Source organism: Ochotona curzoniae, unplaced genomic scaffold (assembly GCF_017591425.1).
Source record: "Ochotona curzoniae isolate NIBS_2020 unplaced genomic scaffold, NIBS_Ocur_1.0 contig_883, whole genome shotgun sequence".
Taxonomy (NCBI): domain Eukaryota; kingdom Metazoa; phylum Chordata; class Mammalia; order Lagomorpha; family Ochotonidae; genus Ochotona; species Ochotona curzoniae.
Window position 1 is genome coordinate 31,072,801 of NW_024466599.1, and position 16,638 is coordinate 31,089,438.

Below are 16,638 nucleotides of genomic sequence, written 5' to 3' on the forward strand. Positions count from 1 at the left end.
GGCCTGCCCGACCCCCATGGAGAACACAAGAGGGGACACGTAGCTTGGTTCCATGGGAAATATATGATTTGCTTAGGAAAGAGCAGCCTTGCACGATGGTGACCTTAAACAAGGAATGAAAGTGATAAATATTTTAAGAGTGCTGTGAACTTTGTACAGAGAGAGAGATTGAATTCAGCAAGGGGCGCTTGGAAAGACCTGATTTTGAATTTGAAGGATGAGCAAAACATGACCTTGTGGAAGAAAACAAGATTTTTTTTTTTAAGTTTAGAAACATAGAATTATAGAACCACCAGGGATTTCAGAACAATGCAATGGTCTGCTTCTCTTGTGGATGAAGAGATGGAGGCCCAAATTTGGAGGCTAGAACTGGCTGGAGGCCCTGTCTTTGTATTTTACTTTTCTTTTCTTTTCTTTTTTTTTTTTTTTTTTTTGGTGTGACTTGTTGTTCCTATCTTTGTAAGCTCAGAATGTGGATAAGTTATTTCTTCCATGATTAAATCATGGGTAAAAAAATCCTTGTAATCTCCTAGTCTCCAGCTTCATGCAGGCCTTCATTAAGATTCCTTTTTGAGTAAAAAATTCAAGGCCACGGTCCAAAGTTAATGAGTGTCTAAGAGGCTAAGTGGGCCAAAGAGCAATGTGTAACTAAATCCTAAACTCACAATTTCGCAGAGGCTGAAAACAAAAAGCTTGAACAAGTTTTATTAGATCATATTAATTGAAAACTTGGAGGCTACACAGAAACTTCAACCACTATCAATCTGAAGTGTCCTATGAATCTGAATTTTCTGCTCCCCTCCTAGATATGCGACATTATCTCCAAATGGGAGCAAGCCTCCAAAGAACAGCAACCTGGGAAATGTGAGGGCACAAGAACTGTGCGTCTGACTTACAAAAACAGGTGTGTAATTCCATCCTACTGCCAGGTTAGGAGTCCCCAGCTATGTTCAAGTCATGGAATGACAATGATGCTTCCCACTGATGAGCCTTGGAAGTTATAATATTTATTTATACTTTGTATGTTTTTTTAAAAAGAAGAAACCATCAATAAAATTTTGTTCCTACTTCTACTCTCTTAACGTCATGCATAGTTATATACATATATGTATATTTTTAAAGATTTATTTACTTTTTATTAGAAAATTAGATATACAGAGAGGAGGAGAGACAGAGAAGAAGATCTTCCATCTGTTAATTTACTCCCCAAGCAGCCGCAATGGCCGGAGCTGAGCCGATCCAAAACTAGGACCTGGAACCTCTTTTGGGTCTCCCACGTTCGTGCAGGGTCCTAAGGCTCTGGGCCATCCTCGACTGCTTTCCAGGCCACAAGCAGGGAGCTGGATGGGAAGCAGAGCAGTCAGGATACAAACCCATTTGGGATCCTGGTGTGTGCAGGGCAAGGACTTTAGCCACTAGGCTACAGGGCCAGGCCCTGTTCTGCCTTAAAAAAAAATAAATAAATCTTTCTAAAATATTTGGTTGAAAGTGCTAGAAGTTGTTCAAAAGATACGTATAAGAATATTGCCCCACGTCTGGGAAGCACTACTAAAAGGAGCAGAGTTGTGGAGGCCAGCACGGTGACTTTGCTGCTAGTGGTACCATATGGGTACTGGTTTGTGTCCTGGCTGCTCCACTTCTGATCCAGCTTACCTGCTTATGGTCTGAGAAAGCAGCAGTACCCTTGGGACCCTGCATCCATGTGAGAGACCAGGAAGAAGTTCCTGGCTCCCAGCTTCAGATCAGCTCAGCTTTGACTGTTGTGGCCATGTAGGAGATCTCCCTCTGTTTCTCCTTCTCCCTCTATAAAAATTTGCCTTTCAAATAAAAAAGAAATTGTTTTTAAAAAACAGAATTGTAATGAATACTACCATGTTAAAATGCACAAATAACTTCCTAATAGTGTATTTGGCATCAGAATGAAAAAAAAGGCAATTCAAGCAGAAGGGTTAAATGTTTTATTATTTATGTCTTATTTCAAGATCATAGCTTGGAAGTGGAAAGTGGAATAAGGAAAACATGCAGTGCAAAGAGCATCAGAGAGAGCACAGTTGCAGGCTATCACGAGTAGATGGGATGGAGCTCGCAGGAGAGCTGCAGAAGAAATGGTCTGTTGATTATGATAAAGCCAGTTAGATGTGTACAGTTGTCTGCAGTTGGTAATGGTTACCATTTTGCTGGCCTTGCCATTCTCAGACACAGAATGCTCATGGTTTCCAAAATGCTCATGCCCTCTTTCATTCTGCCAAAGACTAGATGTTTGGTATCCATTCAGACTTGGCAGAGCAGATGAAACACTGGGAACCATTTGTGTTGGGCCAGCATGTTCCATGGACAAGATGCCAGGGCCTGTATGCTTTCAGGGTAAAATTTTCATCACCAAATTTCATTCAGCAGATGGACCTGCCATATAGGCATAGATGAAAAATGAGGTTTAGGATTTGTTTCTGGTTCATAAGCTTGGCAGGGAAAGAAGAGTGATCAGAATCATGGGTGTAAGTGGTTTCCCCAAGTATCCCCGCTGCGCTCCCTGGAGCTTTGGACCTGCTACCTTTGCCTTTGCTACTAAATGAATTACTGGGAATCATACTATAACTTGTGAATGGGGTTTTCTCTCTCTGAAATCTGTAGGGAGAAAAAAAGCTGAAAATCCACAGTAAGACTCGTTAGGCTCATTAGGCTCACACCTAACATCTGTTGAGTTCTAGATCTCATTTTCCAACATAACACACTCAAGTGTGTCAAGGTGTTGCTCAGATACCCTTTTGTGTCAGCACCTAGAGCTTTTGCCCAAGTTACAGCCAGAAGCTAGAGGCCTACGGCTCTCACTTGTAAGTAAACAACCTAGTGAATAATAAAGAGGGTCACTGATTGGGTGATGGCCTCAAAAGGCAACAAAAGCCATGCTGTGTTTCAACTCTTTTTGAGCTCCTGAAGGCAAAGCACAGATAAATGAATAAACGGTGTCTTATAATTCTAAGGTTTCCTAGGGAAAGTCTCACTCTCCTCTCTTATTAAATATTGATATTGGATTTTTTAAAAAGATTTGCTTCATTTTTATTTGAATGGCAGAGTTCTAGAGAGCAGAGACAAAGAATCTTCCATCTATTTCACTCCCCAATAGCTGCAACAGCCAGAGCTGAACTGATCCAAAACCAGGATTCTAGAGCTTCTAACAGGTCTCCCAAATAGGTACAGGGGCCCAAGGACTTGAGCCATCCTCGTTGCCTTCTCTGGCCATAAGCAGGGAGCTAGATCAGAATTGGAGCAGGCGGGACATGAACCAGCACCCACATGGAATGCTGGTGACATAAGATGAAAGTTTAACCTACTATACCATGGGCATCAGCCTTACTGGACTATTTTTACTTGAAACTTTCATTTCTTATTATTTGTTATGTGTCTAAAGGATGATTCTCAGTGTTGGCAATTGAAAGTGTATGCAGCCCATTGAAATGATGGCTCATGTTCTGATTTACTTGGTATTTTAGGTCCTCCCCCAGTGAATACTTCAGGATTTGAGATTTCAAAATAATAGATTAAATGATTTCTAAAAAAAATAAGTAGGATAATATTTAAAAGCCATAAAATAACAAGAAAAATCAATTTCAATCCCATAGCAGGTTTTCTGCCATTTTGTTGGTTACATAGAACAAGTGTCTGGACTTATCTTTACTTTCTTCTGTAAGAACTTCCTGTAATGAAAAAGTTCCTCCCTTTTTTTTTTTCAGACTGTATTTTTCGATGCAAGCTCGTGGAGAGACCGACAGAGAAAAGTTGCTATTAATGTATCAGACAAATGATCAGATAATAAATGGACTTTTTCCTCTGAACAAGGATCTCGCATTGGAAATGGCAGCTCTTTTAGCTCAGGTAACTTCCATGTTCTATAGAAGAATATAATGAAGGGATCAGATAACTAGCTTCTATATTGCATTAAATGTAGCAAAATGATATCCTGCCAATAATTCTTTCGATTGGTTTTGTTATGACTACCACCCTAACTGCATCACCCATTGCAGTGGGAGCAGTGCGAGAGTAATCCATCATTACTTGTATAAAGTATACCAGTAAGCTTTACAGTTAGCAAAGGGATTACAGCTGTGGCCTAAGATACATGCTAAAATTGTTCAGCAACCTAATAGGAATCAATCTTTAAAAGACTAGAACACATTGTTCGGTTTGTTTATTCTATCCATTATGATTAAGATCAGCCTTCTATAACCATATACCTGTATAAATAAAAAATGACTTAGAAAGTAGATGATATTTTCCTCTCCCTCTGAGACAGGCGAATGTGTGAGAGAGGCAGGAGGGAAGAAGATCTCCCAGAGGCTTTCCTAACTCATTGAGGATGTGGGCTTTATCCTGTGCTGCCTTCTGCTAGCCCTCAGGTGTCATCGTTGTGGCATTAAATGTCTGCCAGGGCCCTAACGTGGATATCAGTGTCCAGGCATTAGGATGTGGGCAGGTGGAAAGGGCAAATTTTCTTGCCTCTAAGAAAACGCAAGTGTCTTAACTGCTAGGTCGTGTACTTCTTGTCTCTCTTGAGATGTTTCCCTATCCCCATTCTTTTTTTTAAGACTTATTTATTTTTATTGGAAAGGCAGAATTACAGAGAGAAGGAGAGACAGACAGAAAGATCTTCTATCCACTGATTTACTCCCATAGTGGGCACAATAGCTGGAGCTGAGTTGATCTGAAACCAGGAGCCAGGAGCTTTTTCTGGGTCTCCCACACGCGTACATGGTCCCAAGGCTTCAGGCCACAAGTAGAGAGCTGGAAGGGAAGTGGAGCAGCTGGGATACAAACTGTCATACATACGGGATCCCGGTGGATGCAAGGTGAGTACTGTAACCACTAAGCTACTACACAAGGTCCCTCATATCCCCATTACAGTTCCAGCTATTGGCCCCAGCACAGTTTCAGCTATTGCAGACATTTGAAAAGTGAACTACTAAATACTTTTTTCTTTAATTTTTGTATTTATAAAAGGGAAACTAATTTCTCTGCTGTCTTTTCCTTGGAATAGCTTTGTGAAGGTAAATGAAATACACTAAACTTTGTAGAAGAGTTTTTTGTTTTGTGGCATGTTTCATATGGGGCAGGTTGGGAATTATCTGAGTTTGTTTTCAGTTACTCCCCAGCTATTTATTGTGTTTATTCTATGCCACATGGTATGTCAGGCACCAGCGAAGGGAGATGCTGAGTTGGGACACACCGTTAATGACTTCCCTGTAAGACTAAGTTTGCCATGAATAGCCTACGGCTTGTAACCATTGTTTGTCCAACTCAACATGTCCTTCATGGTGAAGTCTTAACCTTAGATTTTACAGGGAGCTGTGCTGAGTGCTCCCAAGTGGTAGGTGGGGACAATGCCCAGCTTGCTGTGGGGGAAGGTTTTCAGTACATTTGAAGAAACAGTGAAGGAAATTAAAAACGATACAAGGAAAAAATGAATAATAGGAGTATGATAGGAATGATGTGAATGTTCAGAATGACATTCACATGAATGTCATCAAACTTTCTTCTTTGAACCCTTTTTGGTATCTTATATCTAGGTTTATCACAAGTATTATTTGTCTCAGTTTCTCTTAGTATACAGTAAAGTATTTGAAAGTACAGACTATGGGCAACTATTTTCTTTCTTACAGAATGTCTGTCTTGGTTGAATAGATGTGCAGGTAAGTTGAGGTAGCGTTGGATAGGTGAGTTCCCGTACGGGTACTGGTTCCGATCTCAGTTGCTTCACTTCCAATCCAGCTCCCTAATAATGTGTCTGAGCAAGATTTAAGTATGGCCTAAGTCCTTGGGCTGCTGTCACCCATGTGAGAAACCCAGGAGAAGCTCTGCAGACTGGCCTAGCTCTGACTATTGCAGCTATCTGGGGAATGAACCAGTGGATGGAAGATCTTTCTCTATCTGTCTCTTCTCTCTGTAACTCTTTCAAATAAAAATTTTAAAAATCTTTAAAAAACAAGAATGTTTAGAAAAAATAAAACTGGTTTTCTTTTTGAAATCTCTCATCAGCAGCTCTTTTTTTAATTTCCAATTAGGTAGAGATTGGAGATTTCGAAAGGCCTTTTTCAACTCCAGCAGGACATGTTACTAATCAGTGCAAAACAAATCAAACTCTGAAACAAGCCATAGAGAAATTTTATCCTAAAAGGTATAGGGAAGGCTGCTCTGAGGAACAGCTAAGGTAAGGACATATTTGTAATGCTTTAGGGGATAATGTCACAATAATTCTTTTTTCTGACTTTAAAAGTGAAAAAAATTGTGATCATTTTCATCATCTTCTCAAGATTTTTCAGTACTATTGAGCACCATGAAGTTGTAAATGTTCATATTTAAAATATATCCAGAAGCTTTAGAAGCTGTATTTTTAGAATTTTAATGAGATTAATTTATCTTACTTCAGATCTACTTTTCATTTGACCTAGTTTCCACTGTCCAAATTCATTCCAATAATAAGGAGGGTGGAATTAGACAAAAAGACTTAGCATTGTGAAATATTTACCAAAAAATTTATCTCATGGAAAATTTTATTTTAAACAAATTGAATTAAAAATAAACCTTATTACTCAAGATTTTTAATGCAGTTTTAATTGTTAACCGGAATTTGAATTTGATCCAGCAGTTAAGCTGCCAATTCAGACACCAGTGTCCCATATCAGAGTACCTTGGTTCGATTTCTGGCTCTTGAGTTAATTCCAGCTTCCTGACAATACAGACCTAGGAGCCAGCACTGGGTGACTCCAGTAACTGGGTTTCTGTCACTGACATGGGAAACTGGGACACAGCTTCTAGACCTGGCCTTCTCGGTTTTCCCAGGAATAGGCTGGTGTATGGAAGCTTGCTATCTCTCAGATTAATTAATTAATTCAGTTTTTCATGAAGACTTATTGGTCTATTTGAAATGCATAATAACAAAGGGAGTCAGACACCTTCCTTCTGTGGATTCTCTCCCCAGTGAGACATTTTTAAACTTACCCTGGGGGGATAATCCTCAGATCATGCTAAGAACATTAATAGTCTGGGAATTTGGTAAAAGGAATGCTCCAGAAAGAACAAAGGACAACAACAACAAAAAAGGACAAGACAGTGTTGAAATGAAAGTCAACAAAAATAATAGGTCTATCTGATTATGCCTCCCCATCAGTAGTTGTACCTAGAACTGGCTCCAGAACTCTTGAGAGGCTAATGTATTGGCTATGTTATTGCTTTTGTGTTTTTGTTTTGTTCCTTTCTTCTTCTTCTTTTTCCTCTTCTTCTTCCTCCTCTTCTTCTTCTTTAGGCAGCTTTGCCAGCGACTGTCAACCAGGTGGATGGCCCTCAGGGGACACAGTGCTGCCGACTGCGTGCGCATCTATTTGACAGTAGCCAGGAAATGGCCATTCTTTGGTGCCAAGCTGTTTCTTGCAAAAGTAAGGATGACTCAGGCGGGGATGCTAAACAAAAACTGATTTACAGATTTACCCCAAGATTTAGCTTGTTTTGTTCTTTTAAAAATGAAGAGAAGTTCTTCCAGATTGAAAGAAGATAGTAGCGGGACGCCTTTGACAGACAGGAAAGTTTCTCCATCTTTTCCGCTCTGTCCAGTTTTGCCCTAACCCTAACACGTATTTTAGGCACATTAGGCTCATCATGGGCTTGTAAACACATGAGCCCTGCGTGCTTCTCTTCATTCATTCATTCACTATCTTACTGACTTGCTTGTTAACATAGTATGTAGTGAGTTCTGTTTGTCATTGAGCTACACTCTGGTAATCCATCCACCCATGGTCTCAGACAGGTTGTACTTGGACTATTTCGCCTAGTCTATACCAAGATCTGTAAACAAAGCAGTGTACGTTAGATTTGAACAAAGTACCACAGACAGAAATGACATGAACAGCATACCAGAGATCTACTGAGGAAGCAAATAATGGTCAGCTCTTCCCCCAAAGCAAAAACCATGCTTTTTAATTCTTGTTTCTATAGGACCATGTCACTTGGTACTCTCTCAGGGTCTTAGGATACATCCTGCCTTTTGCTGGTTTTTTCTGGATTTGTTTTTTACTCACTGTTAAGTTGCACGTTTCTTGAGAGTATCGACTTGTTGATCCTAAAATCCTCTTCCAGTGCCCTTCTCTTCTTAAATACCTGCTAAATAGCTATGTAACTTTGGGCAAATCAGTGACCCTGTCTAGGTCTCGGTTTCCTCATCTCTTAATGAAAAGATGGAGTAGATACATCAAATCTAACATAGCTTCTAACTCATTCTAAGTGAACGTTTTATTAAGACATTATTTTTGCTACTAGAACTAGAAGCTGTGTGCTAATTTAAGAGAAAGATGATAGTTAGTGTTTTTAAATAGCTATGTATAGTCTTGAAGAAACTGCACTCCCCATCCAATAAAAAAAAAATCCAGTTGCAATTCCTTTTCCTATATTGGTTTGTAGTACTTTGTTCGCTAATGCGTGATAAAGAGTAGTCTTTTAGAGGAAAGAATTCTAGAGAAGATTTTTTTCTCTTTTTTGTTTTTTCTTTTTATTAACACAGAGAGAACAGATTTAATGTATTTCAAGCAGGGGAGTTTTCTCACACAACTCTGGCATCTATGGGTATAGAAAATGGATGATTTTATTTTCTGTAGTTGTCAACAGCACAAAATGTAATGTATTGACTAGACATTTGTGGCATGGAGCTAAGTCTTAGCCAACCTATTGGATCGTGCAATTTTGCATTGTTGGGAGACTTTGTGTTATTAGTGCTGGATAAAGTAGCCCCATCATAAACATGAGAAGGCATGCAAAGCATACTGTTTCTCCCATAACACCTGGGAGGCTGTGTCTTTGAGCTGGGTCTGGAACTGGGATACTTGAAAGAAAACCTTGAAAAGCTTATCCAGTCCAAGTATAATTTTTATGATAGCAGAGATTGTCATTCAACCTATATAGTCAGGTCTATGATTTCTAACATAGTAAATGCTTAAAGAATAAATACATATAGAAATAAAAGGAATAGTTTTGAATGGTAGATTAACATTTTAGAGGGATTTTAATTCTAACTTTAGTGTTAGAACGGCTATTTGATATACTTCTCTGCTCAGATAGCATGTGCTGTGCTTGCTGGCATAAGTTCCTATGATTAAAATTTGAGTATTGTATTTCACATTTCACAATAGGCATTTTTGATTGTTTATAATAGGAAGTGTGGTTGTAACTCCTTTGCTTAGTGGTGTCCCTTTCTGTATGTTAAAATGTACACAACATAAATTTACCATTCAAATCATCTTAAAGTATCCAGTTGCATAACATTAAGCCTATTCACATTGCTGTGCTACTGCATCAAATGCATGCTGTGTACATGTTAAGTGCCGACCCTCTGACCTTTCCCAGGCCCCTGCCCCTGGCATCATCATGCTACTTCCTTTCTTTATAGGTTTGACTCCTCTAGGTATCACGTAGAAGGGGAATCAAGCAATATTTGTCCTTGTATTATTAAATTGTTTCACTTAGTATAATGACTTTAAATTTTATGCAGATTGCAGCAGGTATCAAAACTTCCTTGGTTTTCCTAAGGCTGAACGATATTTCATTGCATCTTTGTTATATTTTGTTTATCCATTTATCTGCCCATGGACAGTTGAATGCTTGCTATCTTTTGCAAATAGTCATGGGTTGACAAGTTGCCACCTGCTTTTGTTTTTGAGAGGATTCTGATAAGTTTTACCATATACAGATAGCACAAGATTCATCCTAGTTTCATTATAGTTTTTACATCCTTTTATAAGATTTAAGGAAATTAGCTTTTTGTTAGAATTTCAGTTGTTAACTGAGCAAAGCAATCATTGTGGGATGCTCAAAAATACTCATGAGTTTCCATTGGTTTTTAGCATTGAGAGATCTTTTATTGATATAATTTTATTGCTTTTGCAATAAAAATTGGTGGGAATTATATTATTTTTTACTACTATGGATCCCATAGTTTTAAATTTTCTTCTTACCCAATCTTTATTAGACATTGAATATCATATATAATAAACTTACAAAGAAAGTATGCAGCTGTAATAATTCTTTACAATGTAAAAGCAATTTATACTTCATAAAGCACATCGATGTATCTTATTTTATTAGGGTTTATATAATCTTAGAAACCCTAACAGCTTTGACAACTATTAGCTTCATGAAACAAAGTAGAAATAACATATGTTTATTATAGTTCTCATGTTGAAGAAGAGAAAGATGAGCCTCAGGGAGATTTAGTTGCTTGTCGCATTGCACACATTACTAAATGGCAGATTTCTGTCTCAAACATAGGTCTCTTAATGTTAAATTCACTCTTTTCATTATACCACACAGCCTTGTCCCCAAAAGAGATTTTTTTAATGCTAAATTGTTATTGCGTAATGGAAAATTGTTGCATATAATTTAGACTAAAAATGTTTTTGTAATTTTACTTAACATTTTTAGTAAGAGTGTATTTTCACCTACCATAGCCCATTACTCCATCAACACTAGAAAGTGCTTTCATTTGGCTGGCTGTACACGAGGATGGTGTCAGCATTTTGGAATACACCTCTATGGTAAGACTAAATCATAAACATTTGCCTTTCAATGTCAGCTGTTTCTATTGATTGTGTATGGTAGTAGGAGGTAATGATATCTTAATCTGATTTTCCTCATTTGCATTTGTCCTAACATGATTAAATTAATAGTCATTTTGTGAATACAACTGTGATTATAGTTTAACCTTTTAGAACAAGATAGGGTGGATAAGAAAAATATCGGGGTGTTGTGGCATGCAGGGTTACACTGCTGCCTGTCATGTCAGTATGCCATATGAGTGTCAGCTCATGTCCTGGCTGCTCCATTTGTGATGCAGCTCCCTGCTAGTGGCAGGGAAGAGCAGTGGAGGACTCCCACCCATGCTGGAGACTTAGATGAAGCTCCTTGCTCTTGGCTTTGTCTTGGCCCAGCCCTGTTTGTGGTAGCCACCTGGAGATTGAACCAATGAATAGAAAATCTCTCTCTCTCTCACTCTCTATAATTCTAACTTCAAATAAAATTTTTTTTAGTTGAAATACTAGGATTAGATTGCACTCATATTTTTTCCATGAGAACTCAGAGACAACCAAGTTTTAAGTGTTATGAAGATTGTTTCCAATATAAAGCAATATTTAGTATATAATTAAAGTAGAAATTTTAATTGCCAAAGTCTAAATTTAGTTTCACTAAGATTTCTATGATATAATTTCTATACTTTTCTGTAATGTTATCAGTTCATTTATACATATAGCATTTCACATAGTTAAAAGCAAAGTCAAATTATGCTAAGTGTTCATTTATTTTCTTCTTATATGTTCTAATTTTTTTGCAATGAGTCATTTATTTCATAATCAAAAGTTGCTTTAATTGTGAAAGTAGACATTACCTAGATAAAATTAATAATACTGCTATCTATATTGAATCTTAGATTTTATTTTAAAAAATAATTTTTATACTCTATCATAATTAATAATGATGTTATAATATAATAATGTTACTAAGAATTTCTTGTCTTCCTTTGAAAATAAAGAGTATATAACATATTTGGTTTTTCTTCTCTTCGAAGAGGTTGATAGTCAGCTATCTGTACAAGAGTCTAATGACCTTTGGCGGTTATCAGGATGATTTTATGGTAGTCATTAACAATACACATTCAAAGGACAAACCAACAGAGAAGCTCCTTTTTGCCATGGCAAAACCCAAGGTGAGTGAAAAATCTTTCTGCCAACTTCCTTTACAATAGATTTTTCTCACTGAAGCATTGAATGAGCAGACTGTGCTCCAAGTGGGCAAAAGACAGACTTGATCATCAAACTCCCAGGCATGGTGTGACTGCTGGCTTACCTCATCTTTCGAACGGAGCCTTGGCTTCTTAACTAAGAATGGTGTGATGCTGCCTATTTCTTTTGTCTAAAGATTTAAATGAAGGAACCGGTGTTGTGGCCTAGTGGGTATAGCTGTCGACTCCAATGCTGGCATCTCATGTGGGTGCTTACACTGCTATTCTACTACCAGTCCAACTCCCTGCTGATGTAGCTGGAAAAACAATGAAGGATTGGCCATGTGCTTAAGCCCCCACACCCATGAGGAAGACCTGGATGAAACTCCTGTCTGCACCCGGGTCAACCCTGACCATTACGGCCATTTGGGAGTGAACCAGTAAATCAGCAGGTGGAAGAACTTGATACTTCTCTCTCCCCACACCCCACACTTTCAAGTAAAATACAAAATAAATCTTTGAATCCCTTTTTTAAAAAAGTCAGAAGAGTTAAGCGGATACTGTATATAAAGTATATATGAGCGTAGTGCCTGGTATAGGAAAGTTAGAAACAAATGAGCATGATGTAAGTTAGGTTGTAATATACACATTATATTGTTTACTGGGATTAGTCACTTTATGGACTCATTAAAGGAAGTAGCAGGGTTTTATAATTAAAGCAGATTAGTTCCTTTACTACATTTATGCAAAGTCTGTAAATAAACATAATAAATAAATGGGCTACATACTAACACATGAATGAAAAGTTGATTTTCCTAAAATTTTAACTGTCTTAAAATTGTTAACTAAATCTTCAAGTATCTGTAGTTTTTTTTTTAAAGTGGCAAATCACTTTCTCAATTCAGAACTGTACTTGTGTAAAGGCAGTCAGCCAGGAAGTACAATCAGTACTTTAGCTGAAGAAGTGGATATGATGCCCTGAGTTTCTTCAAAGTGGTTTTAAGATAACTGATGGAGTTGTGCTAATGCTGGTCACATTTCTTCACATAGCCACTGAATTTCAGCTTGTTTTGGATTGTGGAACACTGTGGGGGTGTTGGTGCCTGGCTGGTGTGGGACGTGCACACGTGGTTTTTGATCTAGATACAGATTTCAGATAGTGTGCACGCTTGCTGGGCAGATGGCCTATGGCCAACCCTCTCCTGTCTTTCAGAAGTGATGAGAACTAATCGAGAGTGTAACCATTCTGCTTTTCTTGTTTTAGATTCTTGAAATCACGCTTTTGATTGCCAGTTACATAAACAACTTCCATCAGCAAAAGGCAGCGTTCCACCACCTCTCCGCTCCAGCACTGCTCTCCGCCCGGCCAGGGGGAATCCAAGCCAGGGCCGTGGGGAGCCAGCCACCTCTGCCAGGCAGCAGGCCAACCAAAGGTCCCACCTTGCTGTGAGGCCCCAGAGCCCAGATGCATGCTTTTTTCCAAGCCAACGCCCATTCTGACAGCATGGTACCCCTAAGTCTGTATTGCCAACATTAACAATACAGGGGTTAGTCAGATAGATAAGCATAAAACAAATGCAAAGTTTGCCACCATGATAATTTTCTTAGGGTTCCTGGGTAGAATGTGTCTTTTTGTTCATCTCCCTTCACCCTCTTCATCAGAAGCATGGTGCAATATTTTATTCTCTTTCTTCTTTCTAATATTCTGGAAATCTTCAGGAAGGGAGATATAAAAAACTACCTGAATAAACTAGCTGATTATTTGAAAATTCTGACTGCTAAAAATTAAATATGATAATTAAATGTGCCTTTAGTGATAGTGTGGAGTTTGAGAAAAGTGGCATACACAGCCTAACTGTTGCAGGGTGGGGTGCGGAGGTAGAATTTTTGAGCAAGTGCAGTAAATATTCTGGCTCCATGAATTTCTAGGTGAAAAAAAACCAGGGCTTAGGCAAGCAGAACCTCCCATGTCCCCGTCACCTCTGCAGATCACAGGAGTATAAAATTTTAAAGGAAACCCTCATAGCTGATATTTCTTGACTGTTAGAGTAGCCCAAGTACACAGGAACATTGTCCACACTGCATTGTACCTGCTGCTGGGCCATCTTGACCTTGCTGTGTGACGTAAAATCTTTGAAAACAAAGGTAATCCTGAGCTTGGCCCTGCGTACCATCCTTTCTAATGATAGTTTGACGAGAATTTCCAAAATTTTTGTTTGTCCAAAGAGATAAAATTTTAGGTGAAAAAACCTTGAGATGTGTTACTTTACTGAGGTACATGGTGGTCAGTGTTTTCCAGAATGTCAAAACCATGCCATTAGTATTCCTGCTAAAACTGAAACTGTGATAAGATATGAAAACTCTATCATAAAAATTTTAGTAGTAATCATGAATATACTTATTTATGTGTAGAATATTCATATTTATTTTTGAACATATATTTATCACTTTGTGTGTCATTTTTAAAACATCAATTTGAGGAAAATGTGCGCTGCTGAATCAATTTGCTGGAAGAGCTCTCCTATTTTTCTCTGTTTTTTTCTTCCCAAGGCAGTGTACTGCTCTCAAAGCAAGCCTTTTAGCAATGTCCCATACTTTTTCAGTATCCTGAGAAGGCCCAGAGCAGGAAATACATTGCATTAGAAATCTTGTGCCTTATTGATAATAATTTTAAAAAAACTTTTTAATTCCATGAAATAGACTTTCATAGAATATCCTCCCCCCCCCACCAAAACTTCTACATCTTTTCAGCAATAACCACTCCCTGAGGAGGCAAATTGTTTTTGAGAATAAAGTACTTTCCAGTTTGGGAAGACTCTCAGAAGCTTTTTGCCTGGTATACAGTTGTTTCCAAGTTCCCAAGAAACCATTTAATCATCACCAGTAGTTGGTGAGCCCAAGGCTTGACAGACCTGTTAGATATATACAGGGGTTTCCGTGTCAGGCAGTAATTCATCTACTCTTTGGTAAAGCCCTCCACCCCCACCCTAATTTAAACAGGAAGTGAAGGCTCACAGTGTAGTGCAGGCTTAAACAGAAGTGCCATAGACTTGGTATTCATTCTTGATAGAGCAGAGATAAAATATTTTGATGGAAAGAAATCAATTTTCTGTAACTGATGATGTGAAAATTTTATTTTCTGGGAAATTACATAGCCATTTAAAAAATCAGAGTATGTTATTATGATTTGTTACAAGAGAATCATGTTACATGTTTAATTGTAATATTTGTCTCCTATCATTTTCTTCCCTTTCAATCATAATAAATGATTTACAAAACCCATTTTGAGCATTATCTTTTGAATAATCTTCAAGAAATACCGAATGTCTTCATTGTCAAAGCTGAGGGAAAATGGTGGTTATTACACCTTCAGAATGTTCCCGCTTTGTCTTCAGTGTTGCTTTATTTTATCTGCATAAAAAGAGGCTATTCTGGCAAATTGTAAGTTTAATAAATATCTGTGTATATGTATTTCTATGCACTAAAAAAATAGAAAGTTTGATTCTCCTATGATTTCATCCTAAGCTCTTCAAGGGAACTTGTTTCATATAGGTAAATTGAAAGGATGGTGTTCTAAATATTTATTTTAAATGTTCTGGATGGTGTGTGTGTATGTGTGTGTGTATTCTGTGTGTGCGTACACCCTTAAGATCCATAGCTTGGGCATGAACTTCAGTCTCAATTTATAGGAAAGGCTAATCACAATGTGAAAAAGAGCCTTTGTCTTAAAATATGCTTAATTGGAATTTTTTTCTGTAGAAGTAAAATACGTAGTAGTTCAGTTCATGACTGGAAACCTGAAGGACTAACCTTCACAAATAACTGTATTTTTCTAGGGTGGGTGGGAGGAGCTTTAAGTTTTCTGGGATGCCAAGATTCCCCTGCCCCCAATCCAACAGCTGTGGAATCTGGCCTCCCTCCCTGCTGAGCAACTCTGGGCTGGTGTCTGTGTGAGGAGGGAGAACAGTGGGGAGGGGGTCTGGAGGAAGAGGGTGGGCTAACATCTTAGTAGCAGATTCTGCAGAAACTGCATCTCTTCCACCTTTGCCACATGCATATCTCCCCAAAGAATGCAATTCCACTGCCCTAAGACGAACTCTCCCCACCCCTTAAACTCCAAGTGAAGATAAATACGTAGATAAATATTAAGGACAATGCAAGATTTGTGCACCTAGCAGTAGGACCAAGACATAGGCTTTTCTTGGCGGTTGAAGTGGGAGGGTGGAGGTAATATTTATAATTAGCATCAACTTCTGATCCCTGCAGGTGTGCTTTACAGTTGTTTTACAGTCCAGGAATGGGCAAAGAAAAAGTCTTCTTTAGGGAAATGTCTATTAGCAAGTAACATCAAAATGGCATGCACTTATTCAACAGGACTTGAATAAAGAGAAGTAGGTTCTGCTGTGGTGGGACAACCTTCTAATAAACAGACATGGAGTGTGTGTGTGTGTGTGTGTGTGTGTGTGTGTGTGTGTGTGTGTGTGTGTGTGTGTGTTTTAGAGATTGGGCAGAAATCTCTTTCTGAAAGTACCATTAGATTATATTAAGGTTTTATTAACAGTCAGCTGGGTTACTGGCACCCACATGGGAGACCTGGATTCTCCCTTTCTCTTTCTTCCTCTAACTTTCAAATAAACTCATTCAGTTTTAAAGAATCACATGATTATTCCTTAGCAGCTGCCGTAACAAAAGAAGGACAGTCCTCTCCCTCTGTATGTGGCTCAGGTGAATTCTCAAGAAAAGTCCTTAACGAATGTTGGGTAATACAAGGGAAGATACCTTAGAAGTTATGGACTTTGGGGTGCAGTAGCCTAGTGGCTAAAGTCCTCACCTTGCATGTGCTGGGATCCCATATGGGTGCCAGTTCTTATCCTGGCTGCTCCACT

General features: G+C 38.4%; 1 protein-coding gene across 2 annotated transcripts in view; it reads left to right on the top strand.

Moving 5' to 3' along the window:
- The window catches only part of PLEKHH2 (pleckstrin homology, MyTH4 and FERM domain containing H2), a 79,604-nt gene extending 66,402 nt beyond the window's left edge, over positions 1-13,202 (top strand). For both annotated transcript variants that reach the window (XM_040993994.1, XM_040993995.1), the window contains exons 23-29: positions 807-904; positions 3,732-3,873; positions 6,057-6,202; positions 7,298-7,427; positions 10,485-10,571; positions 11,600-11,737; positions 13,017-13,202. In XM_040993994.1, coding sequence (XP_040849928.1) covers positions 807-904; positions 3,732-3,873; positions 6,057-6,202; positions 7,298-7,427; positions 10,485-10,571; positions 11,600-11,737; positions 13,017-13,202 — 927 coding nt within the window. The remainder of the gene's footprint in view (positions 1-806; positions 905-3,731; positions 3,874-6,056; positions 6,203-7,297; positions 7,428-10,484; positions 10,572-11,599; positions 11,738-13,016) is intronic.
- Positions 13,203-16,638: the final 3,436 nt, after the last annotated feature.